This window comes from Rattus norvegicus, chromosome 1, assembly GCF_021556685.1.
Source record: "Rattus norvegicus strain SHRSP/BbbUtx chromosome 1, alternate assembly SHRSP_T2T, whole genome shotgun sequence".
Lineage (NCBI taxonomy): Eukaryota > Metazoa > Chordata > Mammalia > Rodentia > Muridae > Rattus > Rattus norvegicus.
In genome coordinates, this window is record NC_141534.1 from 112,394,612 (window position 1) to 112,417,314 (window position 22,703).

At 38.2% G+C, this 22,703-nt stretch overlaps 1 protein-coding gene across 6 annotated transcripts in view; it reads left to right on the forward strand.

Annotated features, from left to right (window-relative positions):
• The window catches only part of Ano5 (anoctamin 5), a 99,102-nt gene extending 78,470 nt beyond the window's left edge, over nt 1-20,632 (forward strand). For 2 of the 6 annotated variants that reach the window (NM_001432248.1, NM_001432249.1), the window contains 8 exon segments: nt 406-628; nt 2,209-2,378; nt 5,115-5,212; nt 8,890-9,020; nt 10,460-10,665; nt 12,721-12,899; nt 14,723-14,828; nt 17,529-20,632. In NM_001432248.1, the coding sequence (NP_001419177.1) occupies nt 406-628; nt 2,209-2,378; nt 5,115-5,212; nt 8,890-9,020; nt 10,460-10,665; nt 12,721-12,899; nt 14,723-14,828; nt 17,529-17,747 (1,332 nt within the window). In that variant the 3' untranslated portion in view covers nt 17,748-20,632. 6 annotated transcript variants of the gene reach the window in all.
• Nucleotides 20,633-22,703: the final 2,071 nt, after the last annotated feature.

The window sequence follows — 22,703 nt, forward strand, 5'->3', positions numbered from 1 at the left end:
GAGGCAGCAGGTCACGTTGTAGCAGAGTCATGAAGCAAAGAGAGATGGATGCTGGGACTCAGTTCATTTTCCCCTTTATATTTCTGCCCAGATATCAGGTCCATAGAGTGGTGTCACCCATAGTTAAAATGGCTCTTTCCACCTCAATTAACTTAATCTAGATAAACCCACCCACAGACACGTCCAGAGCCTGTCTCCCGTCAAGGTGACAACATGTTCCATCAGTTATTCCCTAGTTTATGCTTACCCCATTACCACCAAACAGTTTCCTTTTAACCCTTCTACTTTGTCATGTCCTATCTGTTGCCTCTATGGCAAGAAAAATTACTTTGTCCAAAGAGCTGCTGTGCAAATATAAGAAAATGAGGAAATGGCATATCCAGTGAGTCTCGGTTCTCCCTTCAGATGGCCCTCCTCCTCAGCAGTATGGTGTCCATTATCGTGTACCGCCTATCAGTCTTTGCCATTTTTGCCAGCTTCATGGAAAGTGAAGCCACCCTGCAGAGCGTGAAGCGCTTCTTCACCCCGCAGCTGGCCACTGCTCTCTCTGCATCCTGCCTGAACTGCCTTGTCATCTTGATACTGAATTTTTTTTATGAGAAGATATCTGCCTGGATTACAAAAATGGGTAAGCTGGCCAAATTATGAAGAGTGATTTAGACACAAGTTTCAGTCAGCATTGCACCTCCATATTTGACCCCTATCCCATGTTGTTGGCATCTGAAGTGTGCTCTAAGTAGATCCACAGCTGATTTTTAAGACTCTTTAAGGGCCACATTCAGTCATTTCATAAGGGAAGCAAGAAAACTCTAAAGAGTTCGGGACTCCTTGCTCATTTTTTTTTGAGGGTTCTTATTTTAACATTCCCTGGGTAGAGCTAGCTGAACCCGGATAAGAATCTACACTGCACTAAAATCATGAGATTGTCTGATTTTGTTCTTGAAAGATATTTGCTTCTGGAATTCATTCTGAAATAAGAAAAGAAATAACAAAAGCAAAACACTCATCAGTCCCTCTTACTTGAATCCAGAACATGGTACATGTCTGTTTAGGCAGTAGCTGTTGCAATCTAGATCATTTTCTTGTTGAAGTTTTACAGTTTCTCCTGAAATGGGAGGGTGGTGGAGTTGTAGGTAAAGCAAGGACTTGTTCAAGGAATGCTGCAAAGGGCACCAATGCTGGACAAGTTAGAGGTATACCAGACTAGCCACATAGCAGACAAGGGAATCCCTTCTCACAGCACTCCTTGCTACTACCCAGGCCTTATGTTCCTACCACTGCTCCACACAGAGGCAGGAAGAGCACTGTGCATGCACTGCTTGGAAGGAGTCCTTGAATCATCTTCAAATTTTGAGTTCTTAGTCAAGTTTATATCCTCTGTACAGGAACAAGTGAACAAATCGTAGCAAATGAACTTCTCTTACAGACACCAAGTCATGAATTTCTTTAGTGAAAAGTATTCCTGACTTTCCAAGACATTCTTAATGAATGCAAGTGAGCTTCCTCAAAATGGAAGATTATTGTGTTCTTAAAATTATTTTGTCCTACTTCTGAAAGTGTCATTGGCAGTATCTGGGTGAGCTGTTCTACTGAGACATTATCACCTCATGAAATAAAGTGGTTCCCTTACTCATTGGGCTCCTCACAGTGCTCTAACAGGCTGTGAAGAGAGTTTAATATTTGCTTCTCTTTAGAATTTGTTAAATTACAAACTAAGACTGCATTTTTAACTAAGGAGAAAGAAATCACATGCTATCTCTGCCAGCATTTGCAATCAGAGTTTAGTTTATGAGAGGAAAGTGTAATATAATTAGAACCATCTTAACCCTTGGCGTAAGCTAACCTTGTTTCAACCTGCTTGACCACAGACAAAGGAGAGAGAAGCATGATGGGATTTTTTCTGTAGTGTCTAGCAGTGATAGGGACAGGTACTTCCAGTCCTGTAGACATTCAAATTGCACATTCAGACTGTCCTATTCCTAGAGAAATTCCCACCATTGAAATGTAGTGGTTGCTTCTCAGACTTTCACAACTGTGGGATCAACACAACATGACCAACAGAAAGCTAGCACAAGCACACAACTCTCTAATATTGGTCAATTGAGGTCAGAGTGAAGAGCATTTTCACACATTTTTAAATGGTATGAATAGCATTCTAAGTATAGCATTCAAGGAAATGCATTTATCCTTGATGGTTATTATTGGCAGAAATACCTCGAACTCACCAGGAGTATGAGAGCAGCCTCACTCTGAAGATGTTTCTCTTCCAGTTTGTGAACTATTACTCATCTTGCTTCTATGTGGCCTTCTTTAAAGGGAAATTCGTGGGATATCCTGGAAGGTACACATATATGTTCAACCTATGGAGAAGTGAAGAGGTAAGAACTCTCTTCCAGGTCAAATGTGTGGCCTCAGATAATTAAGACCTGCCTTTCTCTCTACCACTAACTCAGATATTATCAAGTTGTAGAAGTCGATACTGACTCCATTGCTGGGAGCCTGTCTGGCATCTGTTCTCTCTCTCTCTCTCTCTCTCTCTCTCTCTCTCTCTCTCTCTCTCTCTCTCGCTCTCTCTGGATGGCAGCCACTGGGGGTGTAGCATTGGCGGTTTGAGTGGGGACAAAGATTGGTTTTGTGAGAGTAAAAGTAGCTTACTATTAAGAATATTTATTTACCTTCCTAAACTCTCCGTTATTCTGGAGCAAGAAACTGCTGGTTTCAGGCAATTAACATCTGCAGTTTAATGTGTGTGCAGTGTGCAGGGAGGCAGGGGAGGCGGTGAGTAAAGAAGTGATTATTATGGCTCTTTGTTCTTTTCTCCATAAGTCTTTTCACTATTTCACTATTCAGGTAAGAGATTTGGAGTTCCATAACTCCTTGAAAACCAGGAAAAGAATGTCAGGCATGCAGAAAGAAAATCTCTTACATAGGCAATATGCACAGAAACACATACATTCATAGACACACACATTCTGGCTGCCTCTAACCATTTTTCTCATCAATTCCATAAGTTTCCATGTATATTTACACACACACACACACACACACACACACACACACACACACACACGTGGTGAATGAAGATGAAGCAAAAGCCCCCAAGAGCAAGTTTCACTAAGCAAGTTCCAATGCAGAAAAACTCACTTCAGATGAAAGATAATAAACTTTGTTCCTCAGAGGAAAAAAAAGTTTGTTTTTATTGCTAAAAGTAAGAAAAAAAACCTTAAGAAAGAAAGGAAAAAACCTAAGAAAAGAAAAAAAAACTCATCCTCTTTATTTCTGGAAGAAGAAAGGCTCATCTCTTTATTGGTGAAATTAAAAATCCTTTTTCTTTTTATTGCTGAATGAAAGAAATCTTGTCCCTTATCGTCATCATTCTTAGTTGTTATACTTTCTCAGTAGAATAGATCACATGGTTTTCCAAGTGATTTTACAATCCAAAACAAGTTCAGCACCAGTTCAAAACATTAATTCAAGTCAATAAATTGAATGAGGAGTTTCAGCAGGAATGTTTACATGTATTTCCATTAAGACTATTACCTAATTAAACATTCATTATCTGTCACTAGCTTCACAAGTTCTATAAAGGTTTAAAACAATAATTCTTATGTCATAAGTTAGCACAGTTTTGTCCAGATACAAATCATCTGCCTTGTGTCTCATTAATTTTGAAGTTTTGTACAGATAAATCCAGGCAACATTTTATCTTCTGTCCTTGAATTTACAGAAAATTGTACATTCCCAGTTTATTACCTTTAGTTATCAGATAATGGTCTCACAGATAGCCTAGAAGGATTGTTTTTCCTTGATTGTAAATATGTTCGAAGTCTGCTTTCTATCCAAGTGCAATTAGCCTGTGACACATGAAGATTTTCAAAACTCTAATTACAGCTTTCATACTATAGAGAGCTCAAAATTACTTGTATAAATTTAGGAATTCTATAGAATTATTATTAAGAAATATGAAATCATCAATTTGTCTACAATAGCATTCCTACAAGAGAATATATCTTCATTGATCTGCACAAAGTCTGTCCAATAAGGTAGGCTAATACCAAGGAATTATTAGACTAAGTTAATAATGACAGGAAAGACATAACAATAATAAGAATCAATCCTGAAATAAGATCTCTGAAGGCCTTGTTTTACCCACCCCAGCCACAAAAACAATGGACCGTATCTAGAAAGTCACTTGTTAGTTTTTAGCCTATCCTAGATGGCTCCTAACTCTCCATCCATTGATCAATTTTACCATCTGTTTGAGTTTCCTTTGAGCAAAACTTGATATGGAGCCGCTCTTGGCTTCTTTTCCTGTTACTATGATAAAATACCCTGACAAAACCAACTTAAAGGATAAAGGGATTATTTTCTTCTCACAATTCAAGAGAACATCATGGCAGGAAACTCAAGGTACCAGAAACTTAAAGCAGTTGTTCAGATCTCATCCACAGTCAGAAATCAGAGAGCAATGAATGCCTGCTGCTGTTCAATTTCCTTTCTCCATTTATACAATCCAGGATTCCATCTAGGAAATGGTGCCACCCACGGTGGGCAGGTCTTCTAACTGCAATTACTAACATAGACATGATCCTCCATATGTATGTCCAGAGGCTCTTTGCCCAGATGATTCTTCTACACCCTAACAGGTTGACACTTGACACTATCAAAGAGCCTATGTATGGTTTCGCAGTAAATTATAAAGTAAGTAGAATGGGACTTTTATTCCTGAAAGCATTCAGCAAAAGTTCACGAATCAAGGAGGGGCTTTTCTATGGTTCATTAGACATGACCAATGTTTCCCAAACTGCTCACATGAAAATTATGCCACATTTTAACCTAGCCCAGACAGATATAAGGATTCATATTTTTTGTTGGTGGTTTTTTTTTTAAGAAAAGACTATGAAGTATGTATCTCCAACACAGTATACAAATGGACGTGATGCAGCTACACTGGTAAACGGTCTGTAGGACTGGTTGGCTCCTGAATTCCATTTCTGTCTTGCCCAGCCATATTATACCTCTTGGTTGTAACTTCTTGAGTTTCAGATATTCCAGATGTTGCAAAATTCTGTGTCTCCTCTTCCATCTTTGTTTTCTCTCTTGTTTTGGAACAGTGCGGTCCTCCAGGCTGTCTGATAGAGCTGACCACCCAGCTCACCATCATCATGATTGGGAAACAGATTTTTGGAAACATCCATGAAGCCTGTCAACCGTACGTATGACTCACCCATTTGCAAATTTGATTTAAATAGGTACTTGAAAATGGGTGTATTTATTACTGCCATATTATCTTTGTCAGAAAAACATCTAAGCAATCAGAAACAACTCATGTTCAGTTGCCAGTGCAGGATGCCGCCATAATAAAGGCTTTGGTTGTATGGTTGTATTTATTTTATTGCATAGCCATCAAAGCTTTTTTTTTAGTTTTATTTTCAATGACAAATGACACTTGCATATACATATTTACTGAGTGCAATGTGATGTTTCAGTATAGGCTTTTTTTTTTTTGGTCCCCCTTTGAGACAGCACCTCACCATATGGCCCTGGCTGACCTGGAACTCACAATTCACAGAGATCCATCAGCCTGGAGTGCTAAGACTAAAGGCGTGAACCTCACACTGTGTTGAGCTTTTAAATGTGCATTTCTGCTGCTTGAAGTGAAGCCGTAAAGATTTAACTGGGGAATCGACATATTAGATTCTCAGTTGCTTATTCTACATATTGCATATTATACTTTTGTAAATCAAAATTTTAATATAGAATTTGTATTGGTTCTTTGAGAATTGCACATGTGCATATAATGTACTCTAATCCTATTCATATCCTATTCACATCCTATTCACTCTGCTCTTCCTTCAACTCCTCTAAGAGCCACTATGTTCTATCTCACCACCCACTTCTAACTTCCTCTCCTCTCTTTACTTGTCTTTTGCTGTGCTCCATTAGTTCAGTTTATATTGTACGTGTACTAATGAGTATGTGACCATCTACCAGAGGTTAGTCAACCTACCAGGGACCACAGCTTTAAAAAAAAAGATTATCGCCACTCTTCAGAATCTATCAGCCAAGGCTCATGAACACGCACACGCGGGCGAGCGCGCGCACACACACACACACACACACACACACACACACACACACACACACACACTACTTCATGCTGGATGTTGACTGCTTTGAGGTTGTGTTTAATAGCCACAGGGGCTGTGAGTGCATGAGTACATGAGTCTTGTCTTCTTCAAAAGACACTGCTTCACCCTCTTCCAGTTCTTCTAACCTCTGGTTTTTACAGTCTTTCTGCCCTCTCTTACCAGATGGTACCCGAACCCTGGGATGTTGCATTTAATTGTAACTATTACTAAGCATTGAACCTTTGAAGGCTTTTTGTTTGTTTGTATTTTAATCCTTATATTATCTTGTACAGGCATAGAAACACTAGGAAACTTAGGTCATTATAAAAGAATTGCTCCCTACTCCAAAACCACAACAATAATGAACACATTATATACATGTATATTTATGTACATAAATTTATGTGTACATAAATATGCATATACATAACATAAATGTATATATAACTAAAATACCAGCTGATCACCTTCATCAGAAGAATATTTCCGCCAATGAAAAGAGAAAGGATAATAAAGGCCTCAGGCTGTGTGTGGACATGACACTCTTTTAGAAGCAATCTGAAGGCAGGGATTTGATTCTTCCTATTCATTGTATGAAATTGAAAACACATTAATGGATAGAAATGGTGTGTTTCTGGACTGAATAACATAACGTAGTAAAACTGTCTTTTTTCCATATCCTGGCATATGCATAAATGTCATGAAAACATCAATATTATTTTCTGTATAGACAAACAGATTCTAAATATTATGTGGGAGGTTAAGAAGCTAGAGAATAAAGACAGAGTAATTACTCCACTTGATTTTAAAGCTCAGTAAAAATGAAGAGAGTATAGGATTGGTGACAGAGTCATTCTATAGATAATGGGGAGAAATGAAGATGTCAGAAATCTGTGATATGTACAAACATAGCTAATTTATTTAAGGACTGGTTGCAAAAATAATAAATAAGTATATTAACTGATAAAACAAGTAAGCTTTCACTTTAGGAAATGTTGAAGAAAATCAGACATCCATACACAAAATATAAAATTTGATTTGGGGCAAATTTCAGTTATTCAAAAATAGCTTTAAATAGATCATAGGTGAATGATTTTAACAGAATAGAAGTAACTAGTGTAGAATTAAGTGTAATTACCTATGCTGTGGGAATCCAGCAGTCCCTATGGAAAGGAGCTCAGAGAGGATCTGTGGGATTCCTAAGTGTCCCCACCCCCAGACCCTCTGTGTGCCCTCCTATCCTTTCTCCCTCTTTTTGTGTTTCAGATTGGATCTGAGCTATATATAAATAATTATTCTTATTCTTCCTAATACACTAAGCTGAGCAGTCCACATGATAATGTCATTTATCCATTCATCCATCTGCACATATCAACTGTCTCTTTCGGGTCTTATTTTTCATTTATCTGATTAATTAACATGAAAAGATGGCTCTCGGGCTGTGTGTGTTTCCTTTGTAGATGTACACTTGTTCATGCTGTTTGATGCCTTTCCTACCTGGCTGCGTATCTTTTTTTTTTTTTTTAATTTGTAGTAATGCTTCAAAAGCATTAGCAACCAGTTCTTGTTTTCTTCCTCTTTAGGTATTGTGTAGAAAATATGTTTTATCATAAATTTTATCTTTGTTTTGTAGTAATCTCATGAGGTCACTCAGTCATGAGTTACCTGAAGCATCTCTGTGTTTCCATTTGCACTGCAGGATAAATAAATGCCTTCGTGGAGTTACCATGAGGCGGTGCTTGGCCATCTCCCCATCGTCCCCATTGTGACATCCGAAAAATGTTTCCCAATATTGCAAAGCTTCTCTGGCAAAATCACTCTGGTTAGAAGCTACCACTTTAAATGCATAAAAGTGCAGAGTGTAATACATCCCTATTGTCTTGACTCTTTGATAGATTTTGTTTTGGGTTGTTTATTTGTTTTGGAAAACTGTGAATGTGGTTTTTTTTCTTCTACTCCAAAAACGTAGTACCTGAAGGGTCTACCATCCAGCAGCAACACATTCTGTTTAATAACCACAACCCATCGCTTGTTTTATTTCATTGATTTATTTTTTTCATACCTTTCATTTAAATATGACCTTGCAGTTTCTCACTTTGGTTTTTATTTCAAATGCCCTTCACACTGATGAGGACATGTGCCTCCGTTCTGTTGGTCTCTTTTAATCAGATTACGCTAACTTGGTTCTAGGATTATCTGTTAGAAGCAAACTTTGGAAGGTATTTGATACCAAGTGCTTTTGTGTTTAACATTAACTCTATCAACATGTCTGTTGTACTGATTAATTTGCTAGTTAAAAAAAGCAAACTTATTCCTTGGCACAATCCAACACTATTATAATCTACCTTATATGGTATAGAGTCTGGTTGTTTAGTGTCTTGTCATATATTGCACTTACTTAAATCAGCCTCTGCTTTTCCTTTCATGTACATTTTCTGTTAAATCAATTTCTCACTTCTGTAAATGTTTTCTGAGCATTCAGAGGCATGGAGATTGGAAGTTGCCCCAAGCCCTGACCACCCCTCTTAATACGCTCTACTAACCTAACTATTTTTGAGTGAGCAGGTACAGTGGGAGCTGCTTGCCTTCTCTGCACACCACGTGTGGAAAAAAAAAACTATACTAGGTTTTCATTTGGACGATATCTCCTATTGTGCTAGTTAAAGGTACTTAGCCTCTTTTTCTGATAGTCTCCAGACGTAACACACTGGCCCTCTGTCTTCTTTCTTTACATGTCAACGTTTATCCTTTCTGACAGCTTGATTTTTAATTGGTGGAGACGCCGAAGAACCCGGACCCACTCTGAGAAACTGTACAGTCGTTGGGAGCAAGATCATGACCTTCAGGTTTATGGACATCGTGGGCTGTTCTATGAGTACTTGGAAACAGGTAATTTCCAACCATGGTCCTGAAGCACCATCAACACTAATAAAATGAATAGTTTTCATCTCCTGTAAGTTCTTTATGAATGGTGGATGCTTGATATTATTGAATGAAAATGATAGATGGATGGATGGATGGATGGATGGATGACTAGATGGATAAATGCATAGATGCATGGTGGGTATAAGATCCATGTATGTGGACAGATGAATGATGGCAGATATATGAATACTGGGAAATGGAAGGATATGTAATTTTGTGTATGTATAGGTGGGTGGTAGATATATTGATGGACAGGTAGATAGATGGATAAATGAGTAGATGAATAGAGGGCACATACACACATATGGTGGATGGGTATATGGATAGCATAAAGATGGATGAATGAGTTGGTGGGTGAATTAATGGCAGAGATATGTATGGATAGCAAATTAATATATATATGTATATATGGTATATATATAGATAGCAGATTGATGGAAGATACAGGGATGTATATATGTATTGGTGGAAAATAGGATGTTGTTGGATAGATGGGTGGATGGATAAGTGGAGAAAATGGTTCAATTTTTCTTTGTCCTCGTGATTAAACAAAGAAGGCACACTGAGTTGAGATCTTAGATGGCTGGTGCTTAAGCTGCTTGTGTAGTCTGTCACGGGCGCTTATGTTCAAAGGCATCTCCTGCCTTGCCAGAGCTATAGAGGGCAGTTATGTACTTACTATCAAAATCATGGTACAACAAAGGAGACAGTCCAAGACCATTGCGTGATTGCTGTTTGCCGGATATTCTTTATATTTCATCTTAAAGTCCGTCTTTCTAGTAGAAAGCATTTTTATCCTTCATGATAAATCAGCATTACCACAATGTATTTTATACTGTATGGCCTTGGTTAGATTATATTGTATACATCATTGCATAAAGAGATGGGAAATCTTATTTTATGCAGCTTAGGTAGTCACTAAGTAGCTATTACTTTATAGGATGACAAAATGGAATTTTTCTCACTGTATGTTTTGAATGAATGTATATATACAGACAGGAGAGGTTGGTACTGACATAAAGATGTAAAATACTTATAACACAATTAGCTTCTGTGCATTGAAAGCCAAGCACAGTGAGAGTATTGAAAACTCTCACTTTTTCTTTCAGTCATGAGATAATTGGGCAGTGGACTCTGGCTATCATTATTTTTGGTGTTGAAGATAATAAAGCTAAACAGAGTAACTAGTATTGTGGGTGAAGATCTGAGACTGACACCTTGAAAGCCCACACTGCCTCTCCCTCAGGTTTTCTTGATTACTTAAAAAGCAAGGAGGGGTGAATAAGTGTTATCATTCACTTCCTAACAAACCAGCTGAAAAGTGGTGAGTGTACAGGTGGCAGGAACTGGATGAATTGACCTTCTCTCTGCATCATAATGATGGATGACCCGTGTCTCTTTAGTTATGCAGTTTGGGTTTGTCACGCTGTTTGTGGCCTCTTTTCCCCTGGCACCCCTGTTTGCTCTCATGAACAACATCATGGGAATCCGAGTGGATGCCTGGAAACTGACAACTCAGTACAGGAGACCTGTCGCTGCGAAAGCTCACTCCATAGGTGTCTGGCAAGACATTCTTTACGGAATGGCCATCCTTTCTGTTGCAACTAATGTAAGTGTGCCTCTTTCCAGGGGATGACTTTGCATTTGTTTTTGTATTTGTTGGGGCAGAAAAGTATCAATGGTACCTAACTCACGCCTCATTGGCACCAATTTCATCACAATGATGGTTTGGAAGGACAAGCTATCCTAAATGTTATTTTCTAAAAAAAAAAAAAATAGGAATAAAACAGTACTTTCCCCTTGGAATTTCATGATGTTGTTTTCCAGATTGCACCAATCTAGGCAGAAAAATCAATGATAATGGAACATGCTTGAACAATGCAGCCCTGGAGTGATTATACACATATAAACATAAATTTATTTGATTTTTAAAATGACATTTTACAAATACTAGTTTTATAGCCTTCACATTTATCAAAATTATGGGGTCTTTTTTCAAGTGAAGTTTTACTAAGATAATCAAAAGGAGATTTGACAACTGGGAATTGGGATTTATTTTGGAAATAAATATATGAAGGAAACACGGTTGAAATTGTAAAACTTAAATACAATAGGAACATGGAGAAATGAGCTAGAGAAACGTTACAGAAAAATTCTCAGCTGATAATGTTCTTTAAAAACTAAGACAGGAAAACATCCCCTAAACATCTGACTTCAGCTGCCAAACGAAAGCTCAGAGACACAACACATGAATAGAAGCAGTAAAGAGATAAAAATAAAATTAATCATAGTCAACCTAGAAAATAAAAGAATAATATATACAAATACTGCATGAAACAAGAGCTAATTTGTTGGAAAAAATAAACAAAAAGAAAGCTCCAAACCGTGGAAACTGTTAAACACTGCTCTGTGCCAGTTTTTAAAAATCTGTTTGAAATTACCAATTATGAGGAAATAATGTTGGACATATTCAATAAGCAACAGAAATACAAATTATAACTCATTGCCATAGAAGAACAGAAAAGGGTTTTTTATGTTTTTTTAATCTTTTTTATTTAAGAACATGGTTATTTTATTTATTTGCATTTCAAATGTTGTCCCTCTTCCAGGACTCCCCTCCACAAATCCCCCTTCCCATCCCCCTCCCACCTGCCTCTATAATGGTACTCCTCCACCCACTGAGCCACTGGAACCCCACTGCTCTAGCATCCTGTATGCTGGGGCATCTAGCCTCCACAGGACCAAGGGCCTCCCCTCCCATGGATGCCAGATAAGGCCATCCTTTGCTACGTAAGCAGCTGGAGCCATGGATCCCTCCATGTGTGCTCTTTGGTTGGTGGTTCAGTCCCTGGGAGCTCTGGGGGTCTGGTTGGTGGATGCTGTTCTTCCTGTGGGGTTGCAAACCCTGCAGTTCCAGAAAAGGGTTTTTAAATATATACCATTTAAATGCACTGGTGCCAGAGTAGGTAGATGGTTCTAAGTGCATTCATGTGATCTAGAATATACAAACTATTTTTCTGATCATTTTACTTTAAAAAAAAAATAGCAACCCCACAATACGAAGCTCTGGAATTACTTGGAATAAGCTACGATCAAGTGTCAACCCATACTCCTTCCTTTCATTCGTCACCCTGCTATAGACATGCTCAACACACAGACACAAGACACAGCTACACATAAGACATACAGAGAGACACAGTCATGAATACACATGGGTACATCCATACAGACATATACACCTATATGCTCATACACAAAGATTTTAAGAATATATACAGACACACACAAATACACAAATACAAACAGAAATACACACGTAGATACAAAACTACACAGAGATACTGACAAATGAATTACCCTCTCCCCACCTATCTCTCTCCTAGCCCCTTTCTAAGAACAGTGGATGTGTCAATCAGGAACATGAGCCATGGCAAGGCCAAGGACAAAGAACATGCTTTGGAGCAGCAAAGACATATAGGTTCAATTCTTGACTTGACTAATTTGTAGTTATGAAATCTTGAAAGATTAATCCAAGGCTACCCGTGAACCCTTGTGTGTTCTAGAGTGGTGTTTGAGTCATCTCACGTTCATGTGGCTCACAAAAGTGGGTTAGACTTTGAGCACTGGACTAAGCTCATCATCTTTCTCTCCCTTTGTCCATCAGGCCTTCATTGTCTCATTCACATCTGACATCATCCCCCGGTTAGTTTACTTCTATGCCTACTCAAAGAATTCCACAGAGCCCTTGAGTGGATACATCAATAACAGCCTGTCAGTGTTCCTGATAGCTGACTTTCCCAACCACACAGTGCCCATGGAGAAAAAAGACTTCGTCACCTGCAGGTCTTCTTCTGTCTAGGTTTAAGCACTATACTATTAATGTCTTTCTTAAATTGTCTTTTTCCTAATGTGTGCCCTACTGTCTAAAAGATTTACTTGAGACAACACATTTCTTGGGTTGATATCATGTATCAGTTCTGGAATTCACACATTATGCAAGCTGACAGACGGTATAAAAGGAAAGAACATTATGGATAGAGGTCATATTCTTTTTAAATAATTTCGTATTCTTGAATTATACCTGAAAATATTGTTCACTGTCTAGCCCTTGATCCCTGGACATCATTTGTAACAACTTTCTATCAGTCAGTATAGTTAATTAACTGAATTTTACCATTTATTCTCAGAAAACATACTAATAAATGGAGAAATAACAATATATAATATGCAAATTATATATAATTAATGGAGCCAGTTCACTAGCCATCATTTCACTTAAAGGTTTTCTTCAGCATAGAATGTGTGAGGTGGGACATGTTAACTGTTACTACCATACTCAGTGTATCATGTTCTGTGAGGATATTTATACCATAGAATATAAAAATAATTTTCAATACTAGGTGGATTAATAATAGAGATACATAGATGATAAATGACTAATGGAGATATACAAGAAGTTTGATAGATTAATGATAAATAGAAAATAGATGGATAGATAGATACCTACATACATACATATGTGCATACATATATAGGTACATAGATACATAAATTCATAAATATATAGATAATAGACATAGATGTATAGATAGATAAATAATGATGATATATTGATAAATATGGAGATGATAGATGATAGACAGACATAGTAAAGATCAAGAAAAAATATGATAGGGTCATTGATAGATGACAGATAAATAGGCAGATGATATAAATATATGATAAATATAGATATATTCATAGATATATGATAGACACAGATTGATTAGCAGAGATAGTATGTGATATATAGATGTAGAAATATATAAGATACATAGTAGATAAATCATAAATAGATGGTCAATAGATATCAGACAAATAGACAAATGCACACAAGTACAGACAAAGGCCTTTAATCTTAATTGCAACCTCACCCTGAATTCTTCCTTGAGGATGCTGATAAAGCAAGAAAACCATTACAGAACAGTTAGAAAAAACAAAACCACTGATCTACAGCACACTTGGATACTAAGGGATTGTGGCTCAGTGTTCAAGATTGAGATCTCAGTTGTCTGATTGGTATCCTCAGTTTGTAAAAGCTAGACTGAGTTTTAAAGGACATCAGTCTGGCATCAAACAGAGTCTCAGAGTTTGAGTCAGATGGGTCAGATGGGAAGAGGATTTTGACAAAATTCCATGGTCACTTGCTCTCTGCTGAGAGAAGTTTGCATTAGACTAAAGAAGTCCCTCTGGTTTATCTCCAACTAGGGATGTACTGTAGGTAAGAAGCACAAGCCTGGAGCTGTATGAATAGGAAAAGGTTTAACATTATCTGTTATTTTCTTATGATCTGCATTGGTACTCAATCTCCTAAGAGCAACAATCAAAACTTATGCCAAGTCTCTTTATTAAACTTCCCTTAAATACCTGTCTGTCATCCATCTGTCATCTGTCTATCTGTCATCTATATCTATCACCTATCTCCCTATTTATTACAGATTATCTATCTCTCTACCTACATGTCTACTTGTTTATCTACCTATCATCTATCAACTATCATCTGTATCCTAGATTGACAATCTCTCCATTATCTGTCTATCATCTATCATATTTATCTACAATTGATCATCTCTCTATACCTAGATGTCCACCTACGTATGGTTCACTTTGTTCTTTTTCCTTTTTAGGTACAGAGATTATAGGTACCCTCCTGATCACAAGGGCAAGTATGGCCATAACATGCAATTCTGGCACGTCCTTGCCGCCAAGATGACCTTCATCATAGTAATGGAAGTAAGCTGACCTGGACTCTCCCCATCTCTTTCTTATCTCTGTCTATTGTGCCCTTCTCCAAAATAGCTGTCTGTGAACACACCTCTCATGGAGAAGTTTGCTTCTTCACCTTTCTCTTAAAGAGATCGTTCGTTGTCGTAAGTTGTAACGTCCTCATGGGAGTTTGTTACTCACATACAATCGGGAAACACTCCTTGGCAACAGCAATATAAAGGCAATAGCAACAAAGTGAGGAAAAGGCTACTTTTTAGAACATGTGCACTGAAGCTCTGTGCCACGACACTCCTAAAGTTGTGTCTACTAATTTTTTATCCTTAATTTTAACTATCTTGAAATCAGTATTCAAACTTTCAACTTTGAAGTACATATTTTAGTGTGAGGCTATAGTTGTAGCCATCTTAGAATGGCATGTCACAAACAAGATCACACTTGACACTATCTTCATATATAAACCATTGTCTTCCTCCTGTCCCTCCAAATAATAGTATATATATATATATGCATATGTATGTGTATGTGCATATGATGTATGTATATGATTTATATGCTTTCCTCTTCTGAAGTACAGAAGTCTCAAAACCCAATAGCTTTGGCTGAGTTAGTAGCCATGCACCCTTGATCTGTATCATTTCAGTTCATCAACAGCCTTTATTAATGTCTTTTAGAGTGACCATTGGTGAATACTGCCACAGAAATGCCAAAGGGACACTTTAGAGCCTGCTGGTACCTGACTTATTCACTAAATAATACAGTTTTGATATTTAATAGCTCTCAACTCCGAAATAATGTATTCATCAGAGTTTCACTTAAGACTTTAATCAAAACTTATATGCTATAACTTTATAAATATTAGTCATGTTTCTTTCATACAATATGCTTCGAAAGTATTTCCCTACTTAGGTTTATGTTCTCTCTCTCTCTCTCTCTCTCTCTCTCTCTCTCTCTCTCTCTCTCTCTCTGACACACACACACACACACACACACACACACACACACACACACACACACACACACCAGTCTTCTAGGAGTAAACTCTTTTCAGCATTCCCCTTGGTTTGCTACCTAATTTTGTTGCATTCATCTTTCAGGAACTCTGTGAAGAAAAATTACAAGTGGTTTGTTTTTGAAGTATTGAATATTGAAACGTTTCCTACAAATGCTACATTAGTGTGTTCTGAAATTAAAAGCCTAAGACTCTTTCCATTAATTTTTTAACCTTAATTTTGACAATCTTGAAAATCCCTTAAGACATTGCTCCATTTTTGTCCAGCTTCTAATAAGTTATGAAGTACAGTGCCATCCCATCTCCTTCATTATTAGTGGCCGTAAAATGAATAAACGATTGGAATTCTGAAGCTTTACAAACAAGTTATTGCCTATTGGACCACATGGTTGTTGCAGATGCTGACTTAATCACCTAGATCTGAAAGCACACTCTTCAACTTCGAAAGTGGAGTGCAAACAAACAAAAACGTCCTTTCAAACACTTCCTTCCTCTGTTGCAACTCTGATACAATGCCAGTCCTGCCTCAAATTTCAGTGGTCATGTTTTCTTACCTGTAAAGAGATAGGACTGTGCCTTGGTTTTCTTTCCTCTTGACTCCTGTTTGTTTTGCCCTTTTTCTTTCTTGATAGACATTTTATTGCACAGTGAATAGGATTGCCCATTCAAGAGTCAGAGGACTAAAAGGATGATATAACACGCTCAGTGTGTGGAGGTAGTGAGCCTATCTTTCATTAGAAACCCATGAAGAGGCAGCATGACCATGGCAACTCTTATAAAGGCAAACACTTAATTGGGACTGGCTTAATGGTTTCAGAGGTTTAGTCCATTATCATCATAGAAGGAAGCATGGCAGCATCCAGGCAGACATAGTGCTGGAGAAAGAGCTGAGAGTCCTATATCTTGATTTGAAGGCAGCCAGGAAGAGACTGTCTTCCAGGCAGCTAGGAGGAAGGTCTCAAAGCCCACCCTTATAGTGACATACTTCTCCCCACAAGGCCATACCTCCTTATAGTGCCACTCCCTGGGCCAAGCATTTTTAAACCACCATGTCCACAAAAGTTCAGTCTGTAGTTCTACTATTCCAGATGGGTCAGTGCCGAAAAGACTTTGAGGCCTGGCTAGTATAAACCAGTGTTGGGTCCTTGTTTTCAATTCTGCCCTACACTAATGTCCACAGAAGGCCCGGCCTCTTCATTCCTGAAAGTGTTCTAATAATCTAAAATAAAATGGCTGCTATGCCTTAGGTTTGCATGTCACACTAAGTAACCAAGTACATGTTTGAGTGTGAGCTTCCCTTTCTAAAGGAAATTGGATTATTTTAGAGGTTTTATTAGGTTCTTATAATGGGACACAGATAAAGTGGAGGGTTTTTAAAAAAAATAGCCATGATCCATTTCTCCAATTGGTTATTTAAATATAAAATAAATATACATTTATTTAATTCCATTGTTTGTGGGAAAGTTACAGGATAAGCCCATGTAAGAGCATGCATATATGGGTACACATAGGTGCGCACGCGCGCACACACACACACACACACACACACACATACAAATATGGTAAACTTGGTGTTTCCTATGTCCAACAGAATCTATCAGTTTCTCAGGGGACCTGTAATGACTCCTTGCCAAATTCTTGTTGATCCTAACAGTATGTCTGATTGGTCTTCCTTTATCTCTTTATCTCTCTCCCAGCACATTGTGTTTCTGTTTAAATTTTTATTGGCCTGGATGATACCAGATGTTCCTAAAGACGTCGCGGAGAAAATCAAACGAGAAAAGTTAATGACTGTCAAAATAATCCATGACTTTGAGCTCAACAAGTTGAAAGAAAACTTGGACGTTGAATATGGTAACATCATGAAGAATATGTCAGTAAACAATAAATCCCTGAAGGCCAAAACTTCAGTCTAATCCACACACAGGTGGAGAAGCTTTATGCACTTTCTCTGTCCACGGTTGCCTCTGCTTTTTGGGCTGGATGCTGGAAGCCATGTAGCCATTTGTTTTTCTTTCCTTCTTTTATTTTTAACTCAGTGTCTTTATGCACTTCAATAGAGACTGGCAGTGTGCTCTCAGAAGAGAATGTAGGCTGGCACCATCCACTGGGTGATTCCAGGACCCTCCGGGGTCCTATAAACAGTTATAGGCGGAGCCTGTGGATTCGGCATACGGGACATCATGGATTGTTGCTACCTAGATGAAACCATGACCTGGGGGACCAGGTGCTCTGTCACTACCCAGGGCAACTGTACATCTCTACCGTCAACTCTTGAGTGTTTCCTGTCTCCCACCAGACAAGAAAAGGATTGTTTCAAAGAGAAAACTAAGCAAAGAGATCCACCAAGTCACAAAACATCTGCTGTTGTAAAATGCACAAATGAAAGCGAAAATCAGAAGTCTTGGGAAATCTCACCTACTAACAAACACTGGGTAAAAATGATAGGAGCAGTGTGCACTTAATGATGTCAGGTGAAAGGTAGCTTCAATCAGAATCCCAGATAGCCTTTCCTAAAAGTTGAATTCCTTTCCCTATGAGACTAAATGAATTTTTATAAAAGAGAGTCAAAAGGCTCTTAAAGGTAGTGTTTCCATTCTGTTGACTGCTTTCAACATCATGGTGGCTGCAGGTCTCGTAAGTGCAGGTATTGTGTGAAGTCAGCGTGTCTTCTTAAGCGTTAAAGAATTCAAGACAACACATAGAGATTAACTCATTTGATTATAAAGTGGAACTTTTTAAATTTCTCTGAAATGCTGATTTTTGCATCATGAAGCCTTTTTGAGCTCTATCCATTTGTAGAAGTTGGGCACAGTTTACAAAATGTGACTCTTTTTGCTCTAAACAAACTCTAAACCTTGTAAGTTTACAGTCTTTTCGTGGGCTACACTGCCCTTCAACATCTAGTGCCTTCTTTCTATGCCCTTGACATATGAACAATTGTCTAAATGACTGTTGATTTGACATGATACAACATTTCAGATGTCAACTTGTCTTCTCTTAGAGAAACTGTCAGTGTTGTGAGCACAGAGTTTATCACCAAAACATAATCAACAACATGAGAAGGTGATAGGTAGGAAAAAGTCTATTTGTTAAATGATCCCTTCCACACTTTTGGCTATGTGGATATACCTCGATTCTTGTCATTGGTTCAGTTAATACGGTACCACACATGTGTCTGCATATAACTTACTACTGGACTGGGAGACATAGTCCAGCTACAGTATAGTCGAATCTTCAGATTTAAATTAGAATTCAGCTATAGAGGAGTATTTTTTAAAATCACATACATACAAAAAATTTGATCACAAGATTTTTTAAAAGTAGTGTTTGCTTACCAATAACACTATTTCACAGCATAGCTGATATCACAGTATTAACTACTGATAGACATTAAGTATCTAAAACTAGGGATTATGGATATTATAAAAATGATAAAAGAGTTAGCACATCACATTATTGACAATGTTGATTTGTCACATACTAGGTAGATTTGGAAACATGTTTGGGTCACTTGAAATTATTTCATAATTGAGAGATAATTTTGTTCTGTGGAGATGGTCAACATAAGACAACCAGTCATCTTGAGGATGATTCTATCCACAGGTGAGGTTCTTGTAGCCTATCAAATCACACTGTCACCACTGTGCTTGTCACACACACAGTGTACATTGCCTTCTTCATGGTGCTATTTTTTTTAAAGGAAGATTGTAGGTCTTCTTTTGTTTTATTTTTGTGGCTTGAAAATATTATGAAGCTAGACTGGGAGATAAGGCCAAAGATGACTTGCAAAGCTGCCCCACACACTGCAGGTTCAAAATCTGCAATGCAAGCACTGAATATCCAGAGTAATGGTAGAAACGAACAAAGCTGGACTTTATCCTACAGCAAACACATCCGAAGCTTTATCTGCATCTTCACTTTCAAGTGCATTGTCAGATACATCACATTGGCCTTGTGATTTCCCACTGAGCACTTTCCTTTGCTTTCATGACTCTGAGAAACTAGAGTCCCTTTCTGGAAAGTCTGTTAGCCAAAATCAGGTGTAGTTTGTTCCAGCAGAATTGCTTCGCTTCCACCACCACATTGGTTGATGTAGCAATGTTAAGCTAGCTGCGACAGACACCTGATGTATGCTGGGCCAGGATGTGTTAATACCTCAATCAAACAGTTAGGCTTCAATGCTAAAGCCCCAAACCGCACAACTCATTTCAAAGTCGTCATCATCTTCATTGATTCTTTTACACAAAACCCAAAATCCTTCACGCCACTTACTTTAGGCATCAAAAGAAGGGGGGCTGTCATTAAATGAAATGGTCTGAATTTGGCAGTGTTTCTGGACTCCTGGATTCCACACCCTCCCCGCCCTTTCATCGTCAAGAGGAAAGACAGATCTGTTTCCTCTGAATATCATGTGGGATTCTTTGGGATACAGCTGTGGGTAAGAATAGACAAATCTCTCCTCACTGCTATGCCAGTTAGTAAGGGTGAAATAATATCTGGAGAAATTCCAGGTTGACAATTAGTGTGTGTCAAAAGAAAGCCTTTACTTGCAGATTGTGTTTGTAGAGTCATTGACTCCGCGCTCCAGCAATAATGGCACTGGCCATTCAAAAAGATAACTCATTACTTCGGACAAACCTCTCATAGTTATTATGTAATTGAATGATGCCATGAAGGGAGGCATTGGATTGCCAGACTTTGGACTCTGCCACAAGGAATCAATAGAACTATCGTGTTACTATTCTTGCAATTTGAATGTACTTTTCTGTATAGTAATTAAAGTATGTCAGTTATTTCAGCACTTTGTAAATGTTAATGACAACGTTTAAAACATAAGGTATAGTGTGGTCTAAACCGTGCGAGATACAAGTGCCCATTCCTCTAAATATGTCATTGGATGCAGGCTGCAGCTCTCCTGATATGAGATGCTGTGTCCTGAGGTTAACTCTGGGTTTACAAGCTTGCTCTTTCCTCCCGCCCTTTTCCCCTCCATTCCACCCCATTCTTGCTTCCATCCTTTTTCTTTGCCTCCCTCCCTCCCTCTCTTTCTCTTTCCTTCCTTCCCTTTTCCTTCCTGTATTTCCTTCTGTTCTCTCCTAAAAGGAGGACGTGGGTATTCAGAAAAAGTGGTCTTTAGTTATAGACTTCAAAAGCCAAATGACTCAGTGAGTAAAGTAGCAAATAATTTCAAATATGTTGACACAAATATCCTTTTCATTTCTCTCCATTTCATTATTTAATAACTTCCCTATACTACAGCTTTTTCCTTCTCCCCGTCTATTTATCCTTCCAAACTTTGAGGGCTTTGTTTTTTAAACCATTTTAGTTCATTTAGTGCTGTCTGTATCAGCTTGAGTTTAGAGCTAATTTCTTAAATGAAGAACTTTTGAGAAGGTTTTTCATGAGATATGTTGTTTTTCAGACACTTCTGAGCACAGCCAGACACAGGGTTAGCTCAGAATGTCACTGTATCACCCTGAAAGGGCAGAGTCAATTAGGAGTAGCTTAATGGGTCTAGAGAAATTGCTGTAAGCACTTTGACAGAGACTGCCAAACAGGCAGCCTGGCCTACCTTGAGTTGCACAAAGTCACTTAGGATCAGGGCAGCCAAGCCTCCACAGCTGCTCTAGTCCTGTCCCTCCTATCACATCCAGAGACTCTCAGTTGGATAGATTTATACCTCTAGTTCCCACTTATTAAAGATATTATATTCACTACATTCAACCAATATACTTTTAAGGCCAGAATGCTCAGAAGTCAAATGATTGCACCACATCCTCAGTACATTATAGGTTGATCATAGGATCATACAGGATGTAAATGATGAAGCAAAATTCTAAATATTATGGGGAAGGCATTTCCTTTGAAATTACAGTCTGGGATAAAATGTGCCATCAGGCATGGGCGTGAAACAGCGGAGCTCCTGAATAGTGAGTGGCCTTGTGTCTTCTATTGCTTATGTCAATCTGCAACCAAGTTCCACTGATGGGAGTGCAGGGCTCAGCAGGAGGGGACATAGGGGAGAAAAGAGAGCAAACAAACTCGGTGGATTGTATGTTCGTCATATCATGCTGATCTTCAAGAATAGTCACAAAAAGAAACCTTAGCTGCTTTGCTGCCATCTGCCATTTTGGCAAGTAAGATCTGGTTACATTTTTCATCTTTGTGACAAAATACCCAACCAATGCATATTACGGAAGGTGGGATTTATTTGGGCTCACTGCCTGAGGATTTGGCTTATCATCATGGGGAAAACATGGCAACAGAGCATGAGGACAGCTGGTTTCATTGCATCTGTAATCAGGAGGCATGAATACTGGTTTATTCAGTTGGGAAATCCAGCCAATATGATGATGCCACACATATCCAAGGAAGGTACCTTCCCGCCCAGCTAAACGTACCTGGAAACACCCAGACGTGTGTTTCTAGTAGCGATTCTAAGACCAGTCGAATTGACAGGATTAACCATCTCAGACCTTATAGGAAAAGATTTCTTGAACAAACAGGCACAGGCCACAGCTATCCCTAAGCTTAGGAAGGTTATAAACCACACAAAAAGCATGTTCAACAAACTAGATGTAGTTTACTTCCATAAAGTGCTCCCAGTAATTGAAAAACAACAACCTCTTCTAACTCACATTCTGAACAACTTAAATGTCTGATCGTGTACAATCTCAAAACCAAACACAACCAATAAACTTCAAAGAACTAAAATCGAATCATTTACCTTTCTTTGTAACATCAACAAAAGGAGTAAATAACATAACCAGGAAATATGCAACAGTTCTTGGACTATCCCACGAGTCAGAAAGCAATGGCAATAAAATGTCTGAGATATTTCAAATTACATATTTTCAAATACATAATAT